The 21,479-nt window shown below is 45.7% G+C and overlaps 1 protein-coding gene across 4 annotated transcripts in view; it reads right to left on the bottom strand.

Annotated features, from left to right (window-relative positions):
• LOC140409254 (DDRGK domain-containing protein 1-like) overlaps positions 1–21,479 on the bottom strand; it is a 151,337-nt gene that overhangs the window by 15,334 nt on the left and 114,524 nt on the right. For all 4 annotated transcript variants that reach the window (XM_072497593.1, XM_072497591.1, XM_072497592.1 and 1 more), the window contains 2 exons: positions 1,714–1,836; positions 59–97 (listed from right to left, as the gene is read on the bottom strand). In XM_072497593.1, coding sequence (XP_072353694.1) covers positions 59–97; positions 1,714–1,836 — 162 coding nt within the window. The remainder of the gene's footprint in view (positions 1–58; positions 98–1,713; positions 1,837–21,479) is intronic.

Here is a 21,479-nt window from a genome sequence, read left to right as displayed (position 1 = left end):
ACCTCTTGCAATTTTCAGAAGATTAAACAGGCATTGCAACATAAAATACAACCATTACCTTGATGTAGTTTATGAAATCCTGCAGAAGATCTTGAGCCTGTGAAATAACAAAAATAATGAAACATTCAAAGGTTGAAAAATTACGAACATTACAACTAGTCACTGTCTATTAATATTGTACCAATTCTAAAATTTGGAAGTTTTGTTTTAACAAAGGCAGAAGTTTCACTTTCATTTCATCAAATCTCTCTCACTGGGATTGGGGAACAATGCCCTTTATCAGGAAACTTTTAGCAAGGAAATTAAAGGACGGTTTCTTCAGTGCAGTAATATGAAAATGGGCCCTTATTACACAAGGTCTTTTATACTGAAGTGAAAAAGATCTTGTGCATAACAAGAACCAGGAGCAGTTTTGTAATGGGGAACTCATAAGCCACGTGTTTATTAGATGCTACCTTCTGTTTGGACATGAAAGCACAGACAATTCAGATTGTAAAGAAAGGTATTTTCAACTGATTGAAACAAAACTTTAAACAACAAAGTTTCAGAACGATAATCAAAATTATTTGTAAAATCATAATGTCTGCATCATAGTTGCAAGGTATACAGTATTATTAATTCACTAGATCTACATATTTCATTTCACCAAACCACCTCTGATATAAAATTGCATTCCATTGAACATGTGTTCAGCAAGTAAAGTGCATTACTGATCGTTTGGGCCATCCTTTTAAGTTGGGCTGGTACACTTGCATCATGTTCAAAGTAAACTGAACAAGAATGAACAGTTAAAGCAAGAGATGCTGTTAACTTCCAGCAAATTAAATTAAGAACAGCTATTTCTGGTATGTTATCCAAGATTGCTGCTTGGTTTCCTTTAGACAGCTCCAACAGGAGAGATAGCAACTTAAATATAGGGCGGGATTTACCAACCACCCCGCCGCGTGTTTTTCAGTGGTGGAAACGGGCCGGCAGTGGGATCTACCTATCCCGCCGTTGTCAACGGGATTTCCCGGTGACAGCACCCCTCATCGCCAGGGAATTTGGCATGGGACCGAATTTCCCGCCGGAGTGAACAGCCGGTAAATCCCACCCATATTGTGTTTCTCATTTTGAAGCTTGTTTAACTACCAGGCTGGACAAGAAGTACTGTAATCACAAGACAATATATAAATAACATATAAAACACCAATAAACATTGTGTAACTGTTGCATTTAGAGTAACATCCAGGATCGCTAAACACTAGTTAAGTTGTACTAATTCCATTCAGTATCTATAATGCATAGAGGGGTAGGTAAATTACAAAGCTACCAGATCAGACACGAGAAGTATCAAGTTGTAGAAAAGTTATTCATTTTTTTCTAATCTGCAACTTGAAATTAAAATAAAAGACAACGGGTAGCCACCAAACTAAAGGATTACATTTCCTGCTTTGCAGCTGCACCAACTTCTGCACTAAATTTAAAGATGTTTTCCGTAATTCTTAGAAAATAAATTAATATCTGCTTTCTTAGCTGAATATCTGTCTACAGGGCATTGCCAGAATTTCAATGAGGCTGCACTCTTAAACTAGTAAATAAAAACATCCAACTCAGGAAAGAAATTAGTCATAAAAGCCCCTTCCAAAACGCTGCCAGCAGACTTGAACTGGTGGCAGGAGTTGATGATCCAGGAGTTCTTAACTTCTTAATGCTTTTTATGTAAATATTTACCTCATTTTCATCTGGTTCTACCTCAATTCCTTCCTCTTCAACGGTAAATGCTTCTTTCAATTTGAGGTATTCCTCGTGGTCTCGGCGTTGCTTTTCTTCCCATGCTTTTTTCAATTCTTCTTCCTTTGTTATTGCAAGAAAAAAACGAGAAAATGATTTTAAAGACAATGTTTTTCAATGAATTCCGTTTCTGTAATGAATTTTACCTAAATATTTTTTAAGAAGATAATCACCCATTATTTGTGTCTGGTATGGTGTACATTTATGCAGCTTACAAAACATACCCCATACACTGTGCAGGTGCATTGTGTTCAGTTATGTGTTTATGAAGATATGCCACTCTTATATAGGAAGCAACCTCTACAATTTGCATAACAGTGTTTCCTAATTAGTATCGGGAAGTCCCTTTTCACCCCCAACAGTGCAGCTTAGATTTTAAGATGCCAAGCAACATTTTTTTTCGAAGGCAGAACATTGGGTCTTAATGCTTCAAGTTACATCAGCAGCAACTGTATGCATGCCTTATACTGAACAAAAATAAAATTGTACATTGGGTATCAGGTAGAAAACAAGTGGCAAATGCACAATGCTTTCTGAATCAAGTGACTCTGGAAGAATATAAAGGCATACTGTTGCAACTTCTATTCAGTTACCCATATCTATTTAAATGCTATGCTGTCGCAATTCTTCAGCACAATGGTAAATTTTTCTTTGTTGGGCCAGAGAGTGTTTTTTGACATTAAGGTGATGGGAGGGGGGAAAGAAAACTTGCATTTTTATTGCGCCTTTCATGATCACCAGATGACTCAAAGTTCCTTGCATAGGAACAAAGGAGCAGGAGTAGGCCATTCGGCCCATCGAGCCTGCTCTGCCATTCATGACTGATCATCTACCTCTACACCATTTTCGCCCAAATTCCATATTCCCTGATGTTATTAGTGTCCAAAAACCTACTGATTTCCGTCTTGAATATGCCCAATGATTGAGCTTCCACAGCCCTCTGGAGTACAGAATTCCAAAGATTCACCACCCTCTGAATGAAGACATTTCTCCTCATCTCAGTTTTAACTGGCCTGCCTCTTATTTGGAGATTGTGGCCCTGGTTCAAGATTCATCAGCCAATTAAGTTCTTTAGAAATGCAACCACATATGTAATAAAGGAATCACGGGAGGCAAATTACACACAGCAAGCTACCACAAACAGCTGGATGAACATGTGCAAGTAATCTGTTTTTGTAATACTGATACAGGGATTAGTATTGGCCAGACATAGAGAATAACTCCCCTGTTCTTCTACATAATAGTGCCATGGGATCCTTTAATCACCCGAGGAAGGAAAGGACCTTGGTTTAACATTTCAACCGAAAGATAGCATCTCCGATAGTGCAGCACACCCTCAGCATTGCACTATCGTGTCAGCCTTGATTCATGTGCTCAAGTCTGGAGTGGGACTTGAACTCACAGCTTTCTGGTTCAGAAGTGAGAGTGCTCCCAACTAAGCCATGGAGAGATAAAGTGAACATTTCTATTGAACTGAACTTTTAAAATCACTGGTTTCAAACACTAAAGGAGAAAAGGTACCCGGAAAAGCAATTAATTTTACTTTTCAAATGGAGCAAAAAGAAAAAGGACGGCTTTCACTTGTAGTAGTAAAGGACGTGTAACAGGTGGTCACTTCAACACCTTACATTTTAAAAATCAAAGCATCAAGAAAAAATGCAGCACAATAACATACTTGACTTAACAATCACAAAGACTAAATCAGACACAATCTCTAACAACCAGGCTTTGCCCAGATATATTTCACAAAATAAAGTTTAGCTTTTAGTTCCAAGATGTAAATTGGTGCAAATAACAGGTCACTGCAGGATATTACATCACGATGGAAGGATGAATAATAATCATCTTTATTAGTGTCACAAGTCGGCTTACATTGCACTGCAATGAAGTTACTGTGAAAATCCCAGAAAGGGTAGAGGGAGAAAGTGGGAGTTGAAAACGGCAAAACGACAGTTACATTAAATAAATTGATACAAATGACTAAACTAGTGAATAAATTTAATAGCTTTGACAATCCTGAGGGCAGCATGATGGCGCAGTGGGTTAGCCCTCATGGCGCTGAGGTCCCAGGTTCGATCCCGGCTCTGGGTCACTGTCCGTGTGGAGTTTGCACATTCTCCCAGTGTTTGCGTGGGTTTCGCCCCCACAACCCAAAGATGTGCAGGCTAGGTGGATTGGCCACGCTAAATTGCCCCTTAATTGGAAAAAATGAATTGGGTATTCTAAATTTATATTTAAAAAAGCATTGACAATCCTGGCTTGGACGTTTAAAGCGTACAAAACTAAAATTGCTTGTTTTTTTTAAAAAGGTATATTTATTGGAACTTTACATTTTAGAAACAAACACAACAAAGTTACAAAATAATACCATACATAAGGATAACTGAAAAAAAAAAACACTCAACAAGCATGGGCATAAAATGACCCGACCAGAGACTAAGGAAAGAACAGGATTAAGTAATAAAAGCATGACATGGCAGGACGTTGCACATCCTCCCACTCCGCACTCCTCACAACCAGAACGGACATACAGCAATACACAATCCCCGAGGCTCCGTCAACCCCCGAGGCACAACAGCCATCAGCCACCAGCTATCTCTCTTGGATATCAGATAGCTGAACCATGCAAAAGCCAAGAACAGATACATCATATCCGTTTTGGGCAGCCACGGTAGCATGGTGGTTAGCACAATTGCTTCACAGCTCCAGGGTCCCAGGTTCGATTCCCGGCTTGGGCCACTGTCTGTGCGGAGTCTGCACGTTCTCCCAGTGTGTGCGTGGGTTTCCTCCGGGTGCTCCGGTTTCCTCCCACAGTCCAAAGACGTGCAGGTTAGGTGGATTGGCCATGATAAATTGCCCTTAGTGTCCAAAATTGCCCTTAGTGTTGGGTGGGGTTACTGGGTTATGGGGATAGGCTGGAGGTGTGGGCTTGGGTAGGGTGCTCTTTCAAAGAGCCGGTGCAGACTCGATGGGCCGAATGGCCTCCTTCTGTACTGTAAATTCTGTGATTCTATGATACCCAGCACTACAAAAAAACCCAAAGAGAGTCCACAAAACCCCCAGCTCCAAGGGGAAATTACAATTGCATCCAGAACACAATCAAAGCCCCATTCAGGCCCAGGACAGAATCAATGTCAATCATAAGGTCCGAAAATAATGGAGAACTGGCAGCAACAAATCCAAGTAAAACTCAGACCTGGATCTCCGATAGAAGAAGAAGAGAGATAAGACCAGAGCTATCAGAACTGAACATCCCCCAGTGGGGACGACAGGATACTCACAAAGTCCATAACTTAAGAAAGGATAATCATTCTGGTTCCTGCTAAAAAGGGGGGCACTGCCCCAGGGAGAAAGTGGGCAGTCAAGATGCGTCGCAAAAGGATGCCCTGGGAAGGAGGGCCGAATAGCTTTGACAATCCTGAGGGTGGCATGATGGCGCAGTAGGTTAGCCCTGCTGCCTCATGGCGGCGAGGTCCCCCCGGCACCAGGCAACGCACCTCACCAACCAGCAGAAAAACCAACACCATCTTAAAATGCCGAGCACAGAAACCCAGCCGTCCTCGACATGGCCAGGATTGAACCACATCTCCCAATGGCTCAGGGGATAAATGAGAGACGCGGCAAAGGGCTCAGCCTCAAAGGCACCCCAGAAAAGGAAGAAGATAAAAACAACAACCATCAGAGCAAAATACACAGATAACAGGAAAACATCATCCAACCAAAGTCGCACACTTCTCGGGCAATAGCCTGACCCAAGCCAAGGGCGAGCCAACTACCCAGTCAACAAGGGGCAACTCATCTATCCCAGGGGGACAAAAAATAGGATGTCTATTCAGTGCAATGCTCAGCCCATCCAAGTCCTCACACACCCAAGGAGCCGAACCTACTGGTCAGACCCCCCCCCCTCAACCGAAGGCACTCCCAGAAGATGGTAACCCTGATCGCCAAAGATAACAGGATACCAACCACGATGCCCAGCTTGGCCTAGCCCAGCACCATGTTAAAACAGACAAAGGAAATTATGTCCCCAAGACCTCTCGCACAATCCCACACTTACACCCCACCAAACTTGTACTTGTTAATCTTAATCTTTATTACTGTCACAAGTAGGCTTAACATTGCAATGAAGTTACTGTGGAAAGCCCCTAGTCGCCACATTCCGGCGCCTGTTTGGGTACACAGAGGGAGAATTCAGAATGTCCAATTCACCTAATAGCACGACTTTCGAGACATGTGGGAGGCAACCGGAGCACCCGGAGGAAACTCACGCAGACACGGGGAAAATGTGCAGACTCCGCACAGACAGTGACCCAAGCCGGGAATCAGACCCGGGACCCGAGTGCTGTGAAGCAACGGTGCTAGCCACTGTGCGACCGTGCCGCCCAAACGTATCGAACCTCATCTAGGTCAGGGCACCACTCCACTCACACAAGGAAAGTAAGGCTAACAGTGCAGGACTGGTTCTGCTCCCCCAAACCCAAACGACACCACCCCCCACTACCCCATTCCACCAGGCCATACCAAAACCCAGACCATGCTCACCCAGGTGAAAGAAGAAATAAGAGAACCCCCAGGGAGGAGACACCCAAACCAATTTGCGGAAACCACTACCGTACAAACGATACCGAGGGCCACCCTCACCCCATCCACAAACCTCGATACTGATTCCACCTCAGTCTGCTCTAACAACAGACAATCTAACAGCTCTAATAGTGCCTCAAAATGATAAAGAGAGTCCCATGTAAGGAGAAAAGACAACTCGACCCAAAGGAAGAGTCAGACAGAACCCTGTTCTCTACACGATATCAAAAAGTGTGTCCAGACCAACAAAGAATAAAAGCATGTATTTTTAAATTCAAATCAAAAAGAAAAAAAAGAGGAAAAACAAAACGGATTAGCTCTTACTGGGGGGTGTTATCCTCAGTCACAGCAAGGGCAAACTAACCCTACCAACACCAACCTCACCCGCTCTCCTGGCTCCATTCATCTTCCCACTAAATGAGACAGGAGGGGGAGGACAAACAACAATTCCTCCCTCAACCACCATGGTCATAAAACACCTTAAAGCATGCTTACATTTGCGGTTAAATTATGCACAAGTCCCATTTTCCATATTCGACTAAACAGGAACTTGCTAATTCAGGATAACCAACGGTACAGGTCATCACACCCATAATACACACTCCCCTGGCGGAAAAAAGGCAGCATGAAGCAACAACAACATCACCACCAGGGAGTAATGTTCAAGATAATAACTGAATTTCAGGGTGGTTCTCGGGATCAAGACATCTGCCCATGTCGTCTCACCAACACCCAGGCAGTCCACAGCCTAGGCCCTGGCCCAGGAAGGGGGGGGGGGATAACTTGACCAGGATGGCCATCTCCAACCCCTCACTATGAGCATCAAGAGTAGGACAACACAGGACCAGCAATCATTAGGCCAAACTGACCTCCAGCCTGTGCCCCATCAAATCTGAAATATCCAGTTTCCAAGTCGAGATTACCGAAACATGACGACCAATCCTCAGACTCACTCGGAAACTTTTCCATCACCTTCTGCCGGGGACCAAGCTTAGTTGTGTGCCCCACCTGGTCCTCCTCTCCCTCTCCCGAACACGTCAGGATGGACGGTAAGCCATGCAGCAGGAACTCGACAGAACATAGAATGGCCTCCAGCAGGGAAAGTACTCTCTCAAGTCCAAGGACTTCCTCGTGTGCCTCCATAAAAATACCCCACAATTCTTGGAAGTGAACCATGGCGACTTGCACCTCAGAGATGAAGCTTTCAGCCAGGACGACATCTCCGTTGGCAACCATCATCTGATGCACACAGCACCGCCAAAGCGGGAGCCTGCACCATCGCAAAGCGGGAGCCTGCTCCATCGCAAAGCAGGACCCCACCCTAGCCGCACAGACAAACAAGGATTTAAACATTTTGACACTGCTCTTTCTTGCAAGAACTTCGACCAAACACTTCTCAGTACACAGCACAAGCCATGCACCTCAGGAAAAGATGAATACGAAATGTACAACAAGGTGAAAAGAAGGATTAAAAAGTGCGCAGAGCCGGAGCCCATGAAAACGCAGCCCCGTCCATGGGCACATCACGCCCCCTTCCCCCCCGTCCCAGAAATAATTAAAATTCCTAATGATGGGCAGTTTATACCAGAGGGTGTCACATAATAAAATCTACAAAGTACTGACAGTCACAATGAGGGAGTTGATCAATACATCTGAGATTCAGTTCAAACCAGCAAGACTGTGGATGTTAAAACAAAAGCCAACAAAAAGCACCATTGAACAACAGACACATTATTCTTACAGATAACTAGTAACTGCATGATCAATAGTGGATCAGTAGGTAGTACTCTTGCTTTTGGGTCATGAAAGTTGTGGGTTCAAATTCCACTCCAAGCAAAAAAAAACAATGTTGACATCCCATTCAGGGTCCATAACAATAAAACCATAAGACATAGGAGCAGAATTAGGCCACTTGGCCCAGCGAGTCTGCTCCGCCATTCAATCATGGCTGATATTTTTCCCATCCCCATTCTCCTGCCTTCTCCCCATAACCCCGGATCCCCTTATTAATCAAGAACCTATCTAGCTCTGCCTTAAAGACACTCAGTGAATTGGCCCCCACTGCCTTCTGCCGCAAAGAGTTCCACAGATTCACCACCCTCTGGCTGAAAGAATTCCTCCTCATCTCGGTTTCAAAGAATTGTCCCTTTAATCTGAGATGGTATCCTCTGGTTCTAGTTTTTCCTACAAGTGGAAACATCCTCTCCACATCCACTCTAGCCAGGCCTCGCAGGATCTTGTACGTTTCAATAAGATCCCCTCTCATCCTTCTAAACTCCAACGAGTAACAGACCCAGAGTCCTCAAATGTTCCTCATACAACGTTCTTCATTCCAGGGATCATTCTTGTGAACCTCCTCTGGACCCTTTCCAAGGCCAGCACATCCTTCCTTAGATATGGGGCCCAAATCTGCTCACAATACTCCAAATGGGGTCTGACCAGAGCCTTAAACAGCCTCAGAAGTACATCCCTGGTCTTGTATTCTAGCCCTCTTGACATGAATGCCAACATTGCATTTGCCTTCTTAACTGCCGACTGAACCTGCACATTAACCTTAAGAGAATTGTGAACAAGGACTCCCAAGTCCCTTTTGTGCTTCTGCTTTCCGAAACATTTCCCCATTTAGAAAATAGTCTATGCCTAAATTCCTCCTTCCAAAATGCACAACCTCACACTTTTCCACATTGTATTTCATTTGCCACTTGTCCACTCTCCTAACTTGTCCAATTCCTTCTGCAGCCCACTTGCTTCCTCAATACTACCTGTCCCTCTACAGATCTTTGTATCATCTGCAAACTTAGCAACAGTGCCTTCAGTACCTTCTTCCAGATGTATATTGTGAAAAGTTGTGGTCCCAGCACAGACCCACACCACTAGTCACTGGCTGCCATCCTGAAAAAGACCCCTTTATCCCCACTCTTTGCCTTCTGCCAGTCAGCCAATCCTCTATCCATGCCAGGATCTTACCCTTAACACCATGGGCTTTTAATTATTTAACAGTCTCCTATGCGGCACCTTGTCAGAGGCCTTCTGGAAACCTAAATAAATCATGTCCACTGATTCTCCTTTGTCTAACTTGCTTGTTACCTCCTCAAAGAACTCTAACAGATTTGTCAGATACAACCTCCCTTTGACAAAGCCTTGCTGACTCAGTCCTATTTTACCATGCACTTCCAAGTTCTTCGCAATCCGATCTTTAATAACAGACTCTAATATCTTACCAATGACCGAAGTCAGGCTAACCGGCCTATAATTTCCCGTCTTCTGCCTCCCTCCCTTCTCAAACAGTGGTGTTATATTAGCCACCTTGCAGTCCTCTGGGACCCTTCCTGACTCCAGTGATTCCTGAAAGATCATCACTAATGCGTCCACAATTTCCTCAGCTATCTCTTTTAGGACCCTGGGGTGTAGTCCATCCGGTCCAGGTGACTTATCCACCTTCAGACCTTTCAGTTTCCCCAGACCCTGCTCCTTAGTAATGGTCACTGCACTCACCTTCCACCCCCTGGTTCTCCTGGAGCTCTGGAATCCCACTGGTGTCTTCGACCGTGAAGACTGATGCAAAGTAACTATTCAGTTCATCTGCCATTTCTTTGTTTACTATTATTCCTTCTCCAGCCACATTTTCTATTAGTCCAATGTCTATTTTTGCCTCTCTCTTGCCTTTGATATATTGAAAAAAACTCTTCCTATCTTCCTTTATATTACTAACTAGCTTGCACTCGTACTTCATCTTCTCCCCCTTTATTGCTTTTTTAGTTGTCCTCTGCTCGCTTTTAAAGGCTTCCCAATCCTCTGGTTTCCCACTAATGCTCGCCACTTTGTATGCTTTTTCCTAAGCCTTTATGCTGTCCTTGACATCCCTCATAAGCCATGGATGCCTTGTCCTCCCCTTAGCATGTTTCCTCCTCCTTGGGATGAATTTATGTTGTGCATCCCTAATAACCCCCAAAAACCCCTGCCATCGCTGTTCCACTGTCTCCCCTGCTAGGCTCCTTGTCCAATTAACTCTGGCCAGCTCCTCCCATATGTCTTTGTAGTTATCCTTATTTAATTGTAATACTGTTACATCTGATTGCAGCTTCTCCCTCTCAAACTGCAGGGTAAATTCTATCATATTGTGGTCACTGCTCCCTAAGGGTTCCTTCACCTTAAGTTCCCTAATCAAGTCTGCCTCATTACACATCACCAAATCCAGAATTGCCTGTTCCCTAGTAGGCTCTGTCACAAGCTGTTCCAAAATAACATCTCTTAGACATTCCACAAATTCCATTTCTTCAGATCCACTACCAACCTGATTTTCCCAGTCCACCTGCATATTGAAGTCCCCCATGATTATTGTAATATTGCCTTTTTTACATGCCTTTTCTATCTCCTGATTTACTTTCTGCCCCACATCCTGACTACTGCTAGGGGGCCTGTACATAACTCCCATCAGGGTCTTTTTACCTTTGCGATTCCTCAACGCTACCCGCAGAGATTCTGTGCCTTCTGATCCTATATCGTTCCTTGCTATCGATTTAACTTAATTCCTTACTGACAATGCAACCCCGCCCCCTTTGCCCATCTCCCTGTCCTTTCGATAGGACATATATCCTTGGATATTGAGATCCCAGCCCTGATCCTCTTGCAGCCACGTCCGGTGATGCCCAAAACATCATACCGGCCAATTTCATTGTGTGCAACAAGCTCATTTACCTTGTTCCGTATACTGCGCGCATTTAGGTATAACACCCTCAATCCTGCATTGGCCACCTCCATTTTCACACTCTCCTAAGTCACTGTACCCTGTACTGTGGCCCTTATTGATTTTTGACTATGGCTTCTCTGCCTTACACTTTCCCCCTTACTGATTTTTGTTTCTGGCCCCGTTTTATTCCCTCCGACTTCCTACATTGGATCCCATCCGACTGCCACATTAGTTTAAAACCGTCCCCAACAACTCTAGCAAACACCCCCCTCAGACAGCGGTTCCAGTCCTGCCCAGGTGCAGACTGTCCAGTTTGTACTGGTCCCATCTCCCCCAGAACCGGTTCCAATGCCCCAGGAATTTGAATCCCTTCTTCTTGCACGATCTCTCGAGCCACGCATTCATCCTATCTATCCTGACATTCCTACTCTGACTAGGTCGTGGCACTGGTAGCAATCCTGAGATTACTACCTTTGAGGTCCTACTTTTTAGTTTAACTCCTAACTCCCTAAATTCAGCTTGTAGGACCTCATCCTGTTTTTTACCTATATCATTTGTGCCTATGTGCACCACGACAGCTGGCTGTTCACCTCCCCTCCCCTCCCCCCCACCCCCCCAGAATGTCCAGCAGCCGCTCCGAGACATCCTTGACCCTTGCACCAGGGAGGCAACATACCATCCTGGAGTCTCGATTGCGTCCTCAGGTACACAGAAAAGGTACCATGGCACTATCTCCATGAAGTACAGGGGAATTATCCCCAGTACCCTGGCTGATATTTATCCCCCAATTAATATCTCCGAACAGATTATCTGGTCATCATCTTTTAGGAGCCTGCAGTTCACAAATTGGGTATGCTGTAGTGAGTGGCTCACATCTTGACACCCAGAACCTCTCTACTGCCAACTCAAGTCAGGAAAGTGATGGAACACTTTCCAGTTATCGACATGAATGCAGCTGCAACAACATTCAAGAAGCTTAATCCAATCCAGAAGGGAGCAATCTGCCGTATAGGCACCACATCCATTAGCTTAAGCATTTACCCACGGCACCATCAGTACACTGTTGTTTCAGTGTGCACTACCTACTGGATGCATTTTTAAAAATAATCTTGATGGTCACAAGTAGGCTTACATTAACACTGCATTGAAGTTACTGTGAAAATCCCCTAGTCACCACATTACAGCGCCTGTTCGGGTACACAGAGGGAGGATTCAGAATGTCCTATTCACCCAAGAGCATGTAATTCAGGACTTGTGGGAGGAAACTGGAGTACACGGAGGAAACCCACGCAGACACAGGGAGAATGTGCAGACTCCGCACAGACAGTGACCCAAACTGGGAATCAGACCTGGGACCCTGGCGATGTGAAGCAACAGTGCTAGCCACTGTGCTACCATGCCGCCCATTGCTGCAACTTGCAAAGCCTTCTTCAGCTTCACCTCTCAAACACTCAACCTCCAGCACCAAGAAGGTCAAAGGGCAGCAGATGTTGTCATCTTCCAGTCACACACTATCCTTTTTTGCCAAAATGTACTTTATTTCAAACATGTAGAAAAAAACAGCAACATATAAAATACACACTCCACAAAATCAACATCCATAGTTTGCACAATCTTTGCCCTTTTTACTCCCTCCCATGACAAACCGTTCCTCAAACACCACATCTCGAAACTCTCCACACTTAATCTTCTGCAACCGGAGAAAGTCGTACAGGTCCCCCAGCCAGGCCGCCACTCCCAGCAGCATATCCGACTTTCAATCTAGCAGGATCCTTCACCGGGCAATCAGAGAGGCGAAGGCCACAACTCTGGCCCCCTTCCCCTCCAGCAGCTCCGGCATTCCCGAAACACCAAAAATCACCAACATCGGGTCCGGCCTGACCTCCACCCCCACCACCTTAGATAGTGTCCCAAACACCGCATCCCAGTATCTCTCCAGCTTCTCGCAGCCCCAAAACATGTATGCATGATTCGCTGGCTCCCGCCCATGCTTCTCGCACTCATCGTCCACTACCTGGAAGAACCCACTCATCCTCGCCCGGGTCATGTGCACCCTATGCACCATGTTAACAGGACCAACTCATCCTCGCGCAAGAGATTGAGTTCACCCTCTGCATCGCCTCACACCACAGTCCCCAGCTTATTATCCCTCCATTTGTTCTTGATCCTCACCACCTGCATACACCCCCCAACCCCCGTGCCATACCCAACCACCCATATATGTCCCCAATCCTACCCACCCCCAACTCATCCAGGAGCAGCAGTTGCTCCAATAAAGTGTATTCTGGCAACCTAGGAAATGCCCTCCACTCATTTTGTGCAAAGACACTCACCTGCATATATCTAAATTCACTTCCCCTCGGTAACTCAAATCTCTCCCAAAACTCATCCAAACCTGCAAACTTCTCTTCCGAGTTAAAGTCCCTCACCCTCTCCAGCCCCGCCTCCCTCCACTTCCCATACATCTCCCCCAGCTTAAACCTGTGATTCCCACAGAGTGGCATCAAAACCGATATCCCTTCCAAATGTCTCCTCAGCTGATTCTACACCCTGACCGTTGACTACATCACCAGGTTCCCCATATACTCAGGCAGTAGAACCGTCACCTTAGTCCTCAGACTGGATCCCCTACAGGACTGCTCCTCCAGCCTGAACCACTCCACCCCCTCACCCAACCATCGCCTCACCCGCTCCACATTCTCCACCCAATAATGGTGCAGCAAGTTCGCCAGCCCCCTGCCTCCCCTCTTCCTCCAACCTTGTAAACTCTAACTCATCCAAAAAACGTCCCATAACCCCTTCCTCTCCACCCGGCAGGGCCCTGTACAGCTTCTCATAATACCCCTGAATACCTTGGTCATCCTCCCAAGCTCTGACTCCACCTTCCTTTCTCTGTCCGCACCCTTAGAATTTCCCTATATGCCGCCTGCCTCTGCAGTTGGTGGGCCAGCATACACCTCACCTTCACTCCAAATTCATATCGTACCCCCCCCTCGTCCTCTGCAACTGCTCCACCGCCGTTTCCGTTGTCAACCTATCAAACTGTCCCTGAAGCCTCTTCCTCTCTGATGCACGATCAATTGCACAAAGACTAAAGTTGGGTACAACTGTGGCTTTATTACAGTCAGATGCGAGGCCTCCTGCTGCAGCTGGGCAAATGGCAGGGCACTGGAGGTCATGCATAATTATACAGTTCTCCGTGGGCGGAGCCAGCCGGCAGGAGCTACCGGCGAACCTGTAGTGCAGGTCCTACCTTGCATCTCCTATTACAGTAGTTCACCACACTCTCCAACAACTCCTTAATGGGAGTCCCAGAGTACCTCCTGTCTACCTTGACTCTCTTGTCCAGTAGCCGTCCGTGCTCCTCCCTCCACCTCGTGTACTTGTGCGCCAAGAACGAGATCATCTCCCTTCAGACCACCGCCTTCAATGCATTCCAGAATGTGGCCGCCGACAATCCCCGTTCTGATTAATCCCCAATTGCCCACCTCACCTTTTCACAAAACCCCTTACCTGCCAAAAGACCTGAATCTAGCCTCCTTCCCTGGCTCTGCACTTGCCAGAGCTAAGCCTGCCCTCTAGCCAATGCAGCACATGATCAGATATCACACTTCCCGCATATTCCATCCCCATCAACACCACGCCACTCACCCACAATGAAATCAATTCCAGAATACACCTTATATACGTGTAAGGAGGAGTACTCCTTCCTCCCATTTCTTGAACCTCCACAGATGGACCATTCCCATACGGTCCATAAACCCTCCCAACTCCTTTGCCATCCTCAACCTTCCCATTGACTTGGGGCTCGACCTGTCCACCTTCGGTTCCATCACGCAATTAAAATCTCCACCCATAATCAGCTGCTATGTGTCTATGTCTGGGATCGCTCCCAATAAACACTTTACAAACCCCATATCATCCCAATTCAGTGCACATACGTTGATTAGCACCACCGGCGTCCCCTCCAACACCCCATTCACTATCACATATCTTCCCCCCGGACCCAGTCTTCACTGACCTCCACAAACCCCGTCCTTTTATTCAACAAAATGGCCACCCCCCGCGACTTCATACCCCGAGTGAAATACTTGTCCCACCCATGTGCATCTCCTTGTCCCACGCATGATCACCCCCTTACAAACATACAACTCCCTGAAAAATTCCCAACCTCCGGCAACGCAAAACACTATAACATCCAACCTTTGCAGATTTAGCTCCTCCATCTCACACCAACTCTCAGTTCTCACCCAGTTTATATTCCCTTATAAAGTCACTGGTCTCTTCTGGCGTCACAAAGTAGTACTCCTGGCCTTAAAACGTGACCCAAAGTTTTGCCAGGTAAAACACCCCAAACCGATACTTCCTGCGATACAGCACTGCCTTGGCTCTGTTGAATCCAGCATGCTTCTTCGCCAGCTCTCCGCTAATGTCCTGGTATATTGAGACACAGTCCCTTCCAATTCACAGTCTCGCTTCTCCCTGGCCCACCTTAGAATCTTCTCCTCCTCCACAAATGGTGCAATCGCACAATCACCGCCTAGGACAGCTCCTCCACCCTCAACCTCTGCCTTAAGTACCCGAGTGCCTGGTCTACCTCTGGGGCCTTGTCCAGCACTCTCTCCTCCACCAAGCTAACCAGCATCCTCGACACATACTTCCTGGCACTCGTTCCTGCCACACCTTCTGACAGACCCACATTTGCAAGTTCTGCCGCCTAGACCTGTTCTGCTCCTCCACCTTCACTCGCAACGACTTGCATAGATGCCCCAGGATCCCTTACTCCAAGGACACAATCCAATCGTTCTGGATGGATACCACCTCGGGTATCATTGCCCCATGCGCCTTGTGGCACTTCTCTACACAGTCCATCGATCCTTGCAGAGGTGCTACTGCTCCCTCAATGGCCTTTCACCAGTCGCCATGCACCTCCTTCCTTTGCTGACGAAATTCCTCTTTGATGAAAGCCATCAACTGCTCCGTCTGGGATTTCCCACATGTGACCACCCGTTCCCCTCCGCCATTCACGCAATTGTTGCTGTGCCACAGCCCCCCTCCAATTCCTCAGCCAGATCTTTAACTGTTTTTTGCTGGGGCTGGTAGCCAATAGACATGCGACTCTTGGGGAGAACTTCTCCCTCTACACCTTCCACGCCACTTTCCTGCCGGAGTTACCCCGTTAATTGGTATAAAATGCCCAAACCAACGCCTTCAAGCCGTAGCTACCCTGTGTGCAACCACTCACTCCATGGGCGCCACGCGAAGACCCGATCACACACTATCCTGATGCGGATGTACATTGCCATTCCTTCAACAACACCAATAAGGTCCTGGAACAACAACAATGGGATCTCAGAACTAAAGGTTGGAAATACAGCCCAATCCCAGAGGAAAGCAACAGTGCAAGTAGAAGCTGCAGCCAATATCAACACCCAGAAAATATTCAGTATGCTACAAGGAGGTTTCAGGGTGGTAAGTGTCTCTATAAGGGGAAGGAAGACTCTGCATGTGTTTATGGAAGAGGGGCTGAAAAGAATGGCAGTGTGTGGGAGCAGGGAGGAGAGTGACATTTCAGCTAGTTTCTGGTGAATAAACACCTAGATCACTTACTTTTTACTTGAAAATCTAAGACTTGTGAAGTAAAAAGCTTGTGTTCCACGACAAACCAGAATATATGATTGAACATGTCCCAGAAATACATGTTGAAGCACAGATGGGGGGGGGGGGGGGGGGGGGGGGAGTTACCTAAAAAGGCCAGACCAATTCTGTTTTTATCTTAACTTGCCATTTTGAATCCCAATTAGGCAAAAGTACAAAATCAGTTGAAAACTGCATGGTTCTTAAGTCAAGCTAAACCAATTAGTAGATGATAACCAAATCTGTGAAAGGTCGGGCCTAACCACACAATCATTATTCTCAGGGCGGAATCACATGTCACAAGACAATCATGTCATTCAGTGGAAATGAAATTTCCTCGTGACATAAATCAGTGGTCTGCATCCTTACTGCAACCGCCCGCCCCCCCCCCCCCCCCCCCCCCCCCCCCGCCCCCCCCACCCACCCCCTCGACACACCACGGCCATCTGTCACTTGCTTTCCACTGACCACTGGCCTTTGTTCTCCTATTAACACATTCTGCTATCTAATCTTTATGTTACTATCTGCACATTCTTTTGCCTTTAATGCTACCATTAGCACTCCCTTTACCTTGTGCCCTTGTCAAGCTCTCCTAGACTCCCACCTAGCCCCGCCCTTCTAATCTACTCTACCTTGTCCGGCCCACTCTCCAACTATATAATCCATCACATTTCCACCTGTCTTCAGCTCTAAAGAAGAGATATGGACTCCAAACATCAACTTGGTTTCTCCCTCCACAGATGCTGCCAGATCTTCTGGGCTCATCCAGCACCTTCTGTTTTTATATTTGACAAGTTCTGACTTCAAAAAAATTAGTTAGAAACCGATCAATGTTCACCAGTGAAATTTATTCAATTGTTCAGCATCGATTTAAGTAATTTCCAGTGTTTTTAAATTCGGGTTACTCGGGCTTATTTAAAAATGCTTATTTGGGTGATAAACAGGTTTTCAGTTCTATTAATGAAACAGCACCAGGTTACCGCACTTAAATACAGAGAAATACTTTTTAAAGGAAATTGAAAAAGGAAAGCATTATTCTGCCCGATTGAAAATGAAAATTGCTTATTCTCAAAAGTAGGCTTCAATGAAGTTACTGATTGAAAATCTTAATCATGGAAACGTGAACTCTAATCTAAGCAGCACAATCTCTAGTATATTGTGGATGCAATTTCCCAATTGTGCCCAATGCAGAAACACCATCCCTTTATTAAGCAGCTCTGCTTGAAAGGCAATTTTGATAGTGAGTACTCTTATATTTTATAACTTTCCAGTGTTGTGAATGACTATTACCTCATACAACAATACAGCACTATTCAAGCAATAATCTAAAGTTTTTTTAAAAGATAGGCACGAGGTGCTGTTACAAGGGAAATATTAGGAAATAAACGGAAAAAGATTACACTGGACTACTTGTGGGCCTAGATAAAAAACAAAACAGGCATGGCTTCTGACAAGGTGCCTGACATCGGCAGCTTTCTGTACTACACAACTAAGTCACAGTAAGGCTATAGATCACTGGAGTTCATAACTATTATTACCACAGACAACTGCCATTTTAACTGGTAAGTGATGCCCCTGTTTCACAATACAAGGAGAAAGCAGCCAAGAGCTATTTTTAAAAAGATTCTGACTGTAGACAATGTTTTTATGATAGTCTACACAGGAAACACATGTTTTATTAAAAATGACTCCTGCATCAAACTACACTGTGAAAGGGCCTCAACAGGAATATTAAAACGTTTGCTAATATTACTTCTAATTAAAAGAAGGGGAGTGTTTTCCCTCATGCTATGAATTCCACTGCACCAATAAAATTAATTTCAAAATATTTCTTGTGACATAAAAAAATAACACTATTTTGGAGTCTAAAAGCGTGGAAGGGACTTTTACTCAAAACAGGAGGTAAAAATTTAAATAAAACTTTCAAGAAAGCTTTCAAGTCTTAGATAATGGGCTGGATTTTTCATCTGTGTCCGCCGCATGATTGCTACAGACAGGAATTTCCGGTTGCCGAGCAGGCCCGGGATCGTACCGCGGTCCTCAGCGACGTAGGCAGCAGTGCTAACCACCGCGCCACTGTGCAGTCCCTATTTTTTTTTTTTAAACGGGATGTGGGCTTCGCTGGCTAAGGCATCTTTAATTGCCCTTGAGAAGGCAGCACGGTGGCACAGTGGTTAACAATGCTGCCTCACAGCACTGAAGACCTGGGTTCGACCCCGGCCCCGGGTCACTGCCCATGTGCAGTTTGCACATTCTGCCCATGACTATATGGGTCGCACCCCCACAACCCAAAGATGTTCAGGTAGGTGGATTGACCACACTACATTGCCCCTTAATTGGAAAAGAAAAGAATTGGGTACTCTTTAAAAAAAAAAAAAAAAAAAAAAAATAATAATATCTTTATTATTTTCACAAGTAGGCTTACATTACACAGCAATGAAGTTACTGTGAAAACCCCCCTAGTCACCACATTTCAGCGCCTTTCGGGTACAATGAGGGAGAATTCAGAATGTCCAATTCTCCCAACAAGCATGTCTTTCGGGACTTGTAGGAGGAAACCGGAGCGCCTGGAGGAAACCTACGCAGACACAGGGAGAACGTGCAGACTCCGAACAAAATGACCCAAGCCGGGAATCAAACCCGGGTCCCTGGTGCCGTGAAGCAACAGTGCTAGCCACTGTGCTACTGTGACACGCTTGAGAAGGTGGTGATGAGCTGCCTTCTTGAACTGCTGCAGTCTTTGTGGTACAGGTACATCTATTCTGCTATAGGGAGGGAGTTCCAGAATTTTGATTGGCAATATATTTCCAAGTCAGGATGGGGAGGACTTGGAGGAAACATCCAGGTGGTGGTGGTGTTCCCATGCATCTGCCGTCCTTGTCCTTCTAGATGGTAGTGGTCGTAGGTTAGGAAGATGCTGCCTAAGATGCCTTGGTGAGTTCCTGCACTGCTTCTTGTAGACGGTCCACAATGCTGGTACTGTGCGTCGATGCTGGAGGAACTGAATGCTTGTGGAAGGGGTGCCAATCAAGTGGGCTATTTTGTGTCGGGGGTTCTTTAGTGTTGTTGGAGCTATACTCATCCAGGCAAGTGGGGAATATTCCATCACACTCATGACTTAATCTTCGTAGAATTCGAAGCCTCTGGCCTGCTCTTGTAGCCACAGTGTTTATACGGCAAGTCCAGTTCAGTTTGTGGTCAACATTCCAGGATGTTGATAGTAGGGGATTCAGTCATAGAACATAGAACATAACAGCGCAGTACAGGCCCTTCGGCCCTCGATGTTGCGCCGACCTGTGAAACCACTCTAAAGCCCATTTACACTATTCCCTTTTCGTCCATATGTCTATCCAATGACCATTTGAATACCCTTAGTGTTGGCGAGTCCACTACTGTTGCAGGCAGGGCATTCCACACTCTTACTACTCTCTGAGTAAAGAACCTACCTCTGACGTCTGTCTTATATCTATCTCCCCTCAATTTAAAGCTATGTCCCCTCGTGCTAGACATCACCATCCGAGGAAAAAGGATCTCACTGTCCACCCTATCCAATCCTCTGATCATCTTGTATGCCTCAATTAAGTCACCTCTTAACCTTCTTCTCTCTAATGAAAACAGCCTCAAGTCCCTTGGCCTTTCCTCATAAGATCTTCCCTCCATACCAGGCAACATTCTGGTAAATCTCCTCTGCACCCTTTCCAATGCTTCCACATCCTTCCTATAATGCGGTGACCAGAATTGCACGCAATACTCCAAATGCGGCCGCACCAGAGTTTTGTACAGCTGCAACATGACCTCATGGCTCCAAAACTCAATCTCTCTACCAATAAAAGCTAACACACTGTACGCCTTCTTAACAACCCTCTCAACCTGAGTGGCAACTTTCAGAGATCTATGTACATGGACACCGAGATCTCTCTGCTCATCCACACTGTCAAGAATCTTACCATTAGCCCAGTACTCTGTCTTCCTGTTATTCCTTCCAAAATGAATCACCTCACACTTTTCTGCATTAAACTCCATTTGCCACATCTCAGTCCAGCGCTGCAGCTTATCTATGTCGCGCTGTAACTTGTAACATCCTTCCGCACTGTCCACAACTCCACCGACTTTAGTGTCATCTGCAAATTTACTCACCCATCCTTCTACGCCCTCCTCCAGGTCATTTATAAAAATGACAAACAGTAGTGGCCCCAAAACAGATCCTTGTGGTACACCACTAGTAACTGGACTCCAGTCTGAACACTTCCCATCAACCACCACCCTTTGTCTTCTTCCAGCTAGCCAATTTCTGATCCAAACTGCTAAATCTCCCTGAATCCCATGCTACCGTATTTTCTGCAGTAGCCTACCGTGGGGAACCTTATCAAACGCTTTACTGAAATCATTATACACCACATCAACTGCTTTACCCTCATCCATCTGTTTGGTCACCTTCTCAAAGAACTCAATAAGGTTTGTGAGGCACGACCTACCCTTCACGAAACCGTGTTGACTATGTCTAATCAAATTATTCCTTTCCAGATGATTATACACCCTATCTCTTATAAACCTTTCCAAGATTTTTCCCACAACAGAAGTAAGGCTCACTGGTCTATAGTTACCGGGGTTGTCTCTACTCCCCTTCTTGAACAAGGGGACAACATTTGCTATCCTCCAGTCTTCTGGCACTATTCCTGTTGACAAAGATGACTTAAAGATCAAAGCCAAAGGCTCAGCAATCTCCTCCCTGGCTTCCCAGAGAATCGTAGGATAAATCCCATCCGGCCCAGGTGACTTATCTATTTTTACACTTTCC

This window comes from Scyliorhinus torazame, chromosome 3, assembly GCF_047496885.1.
Source record: "Scyliorhinus torazame isolate Kashiwa2021f chromosome 3, sScyTor2.1, whole genome shotgun sequence".
Lineage (NCBI taxonomy): Eukaryota > Metazoa > Chordata > Chondrichthyes > Carcharhiniformes > Scyliorhinidae > Scyliorhinus > Scyliorhinus torazame.
This window is presented reverse-complemented; position numbering and strand designations above follow the sequence as displayed.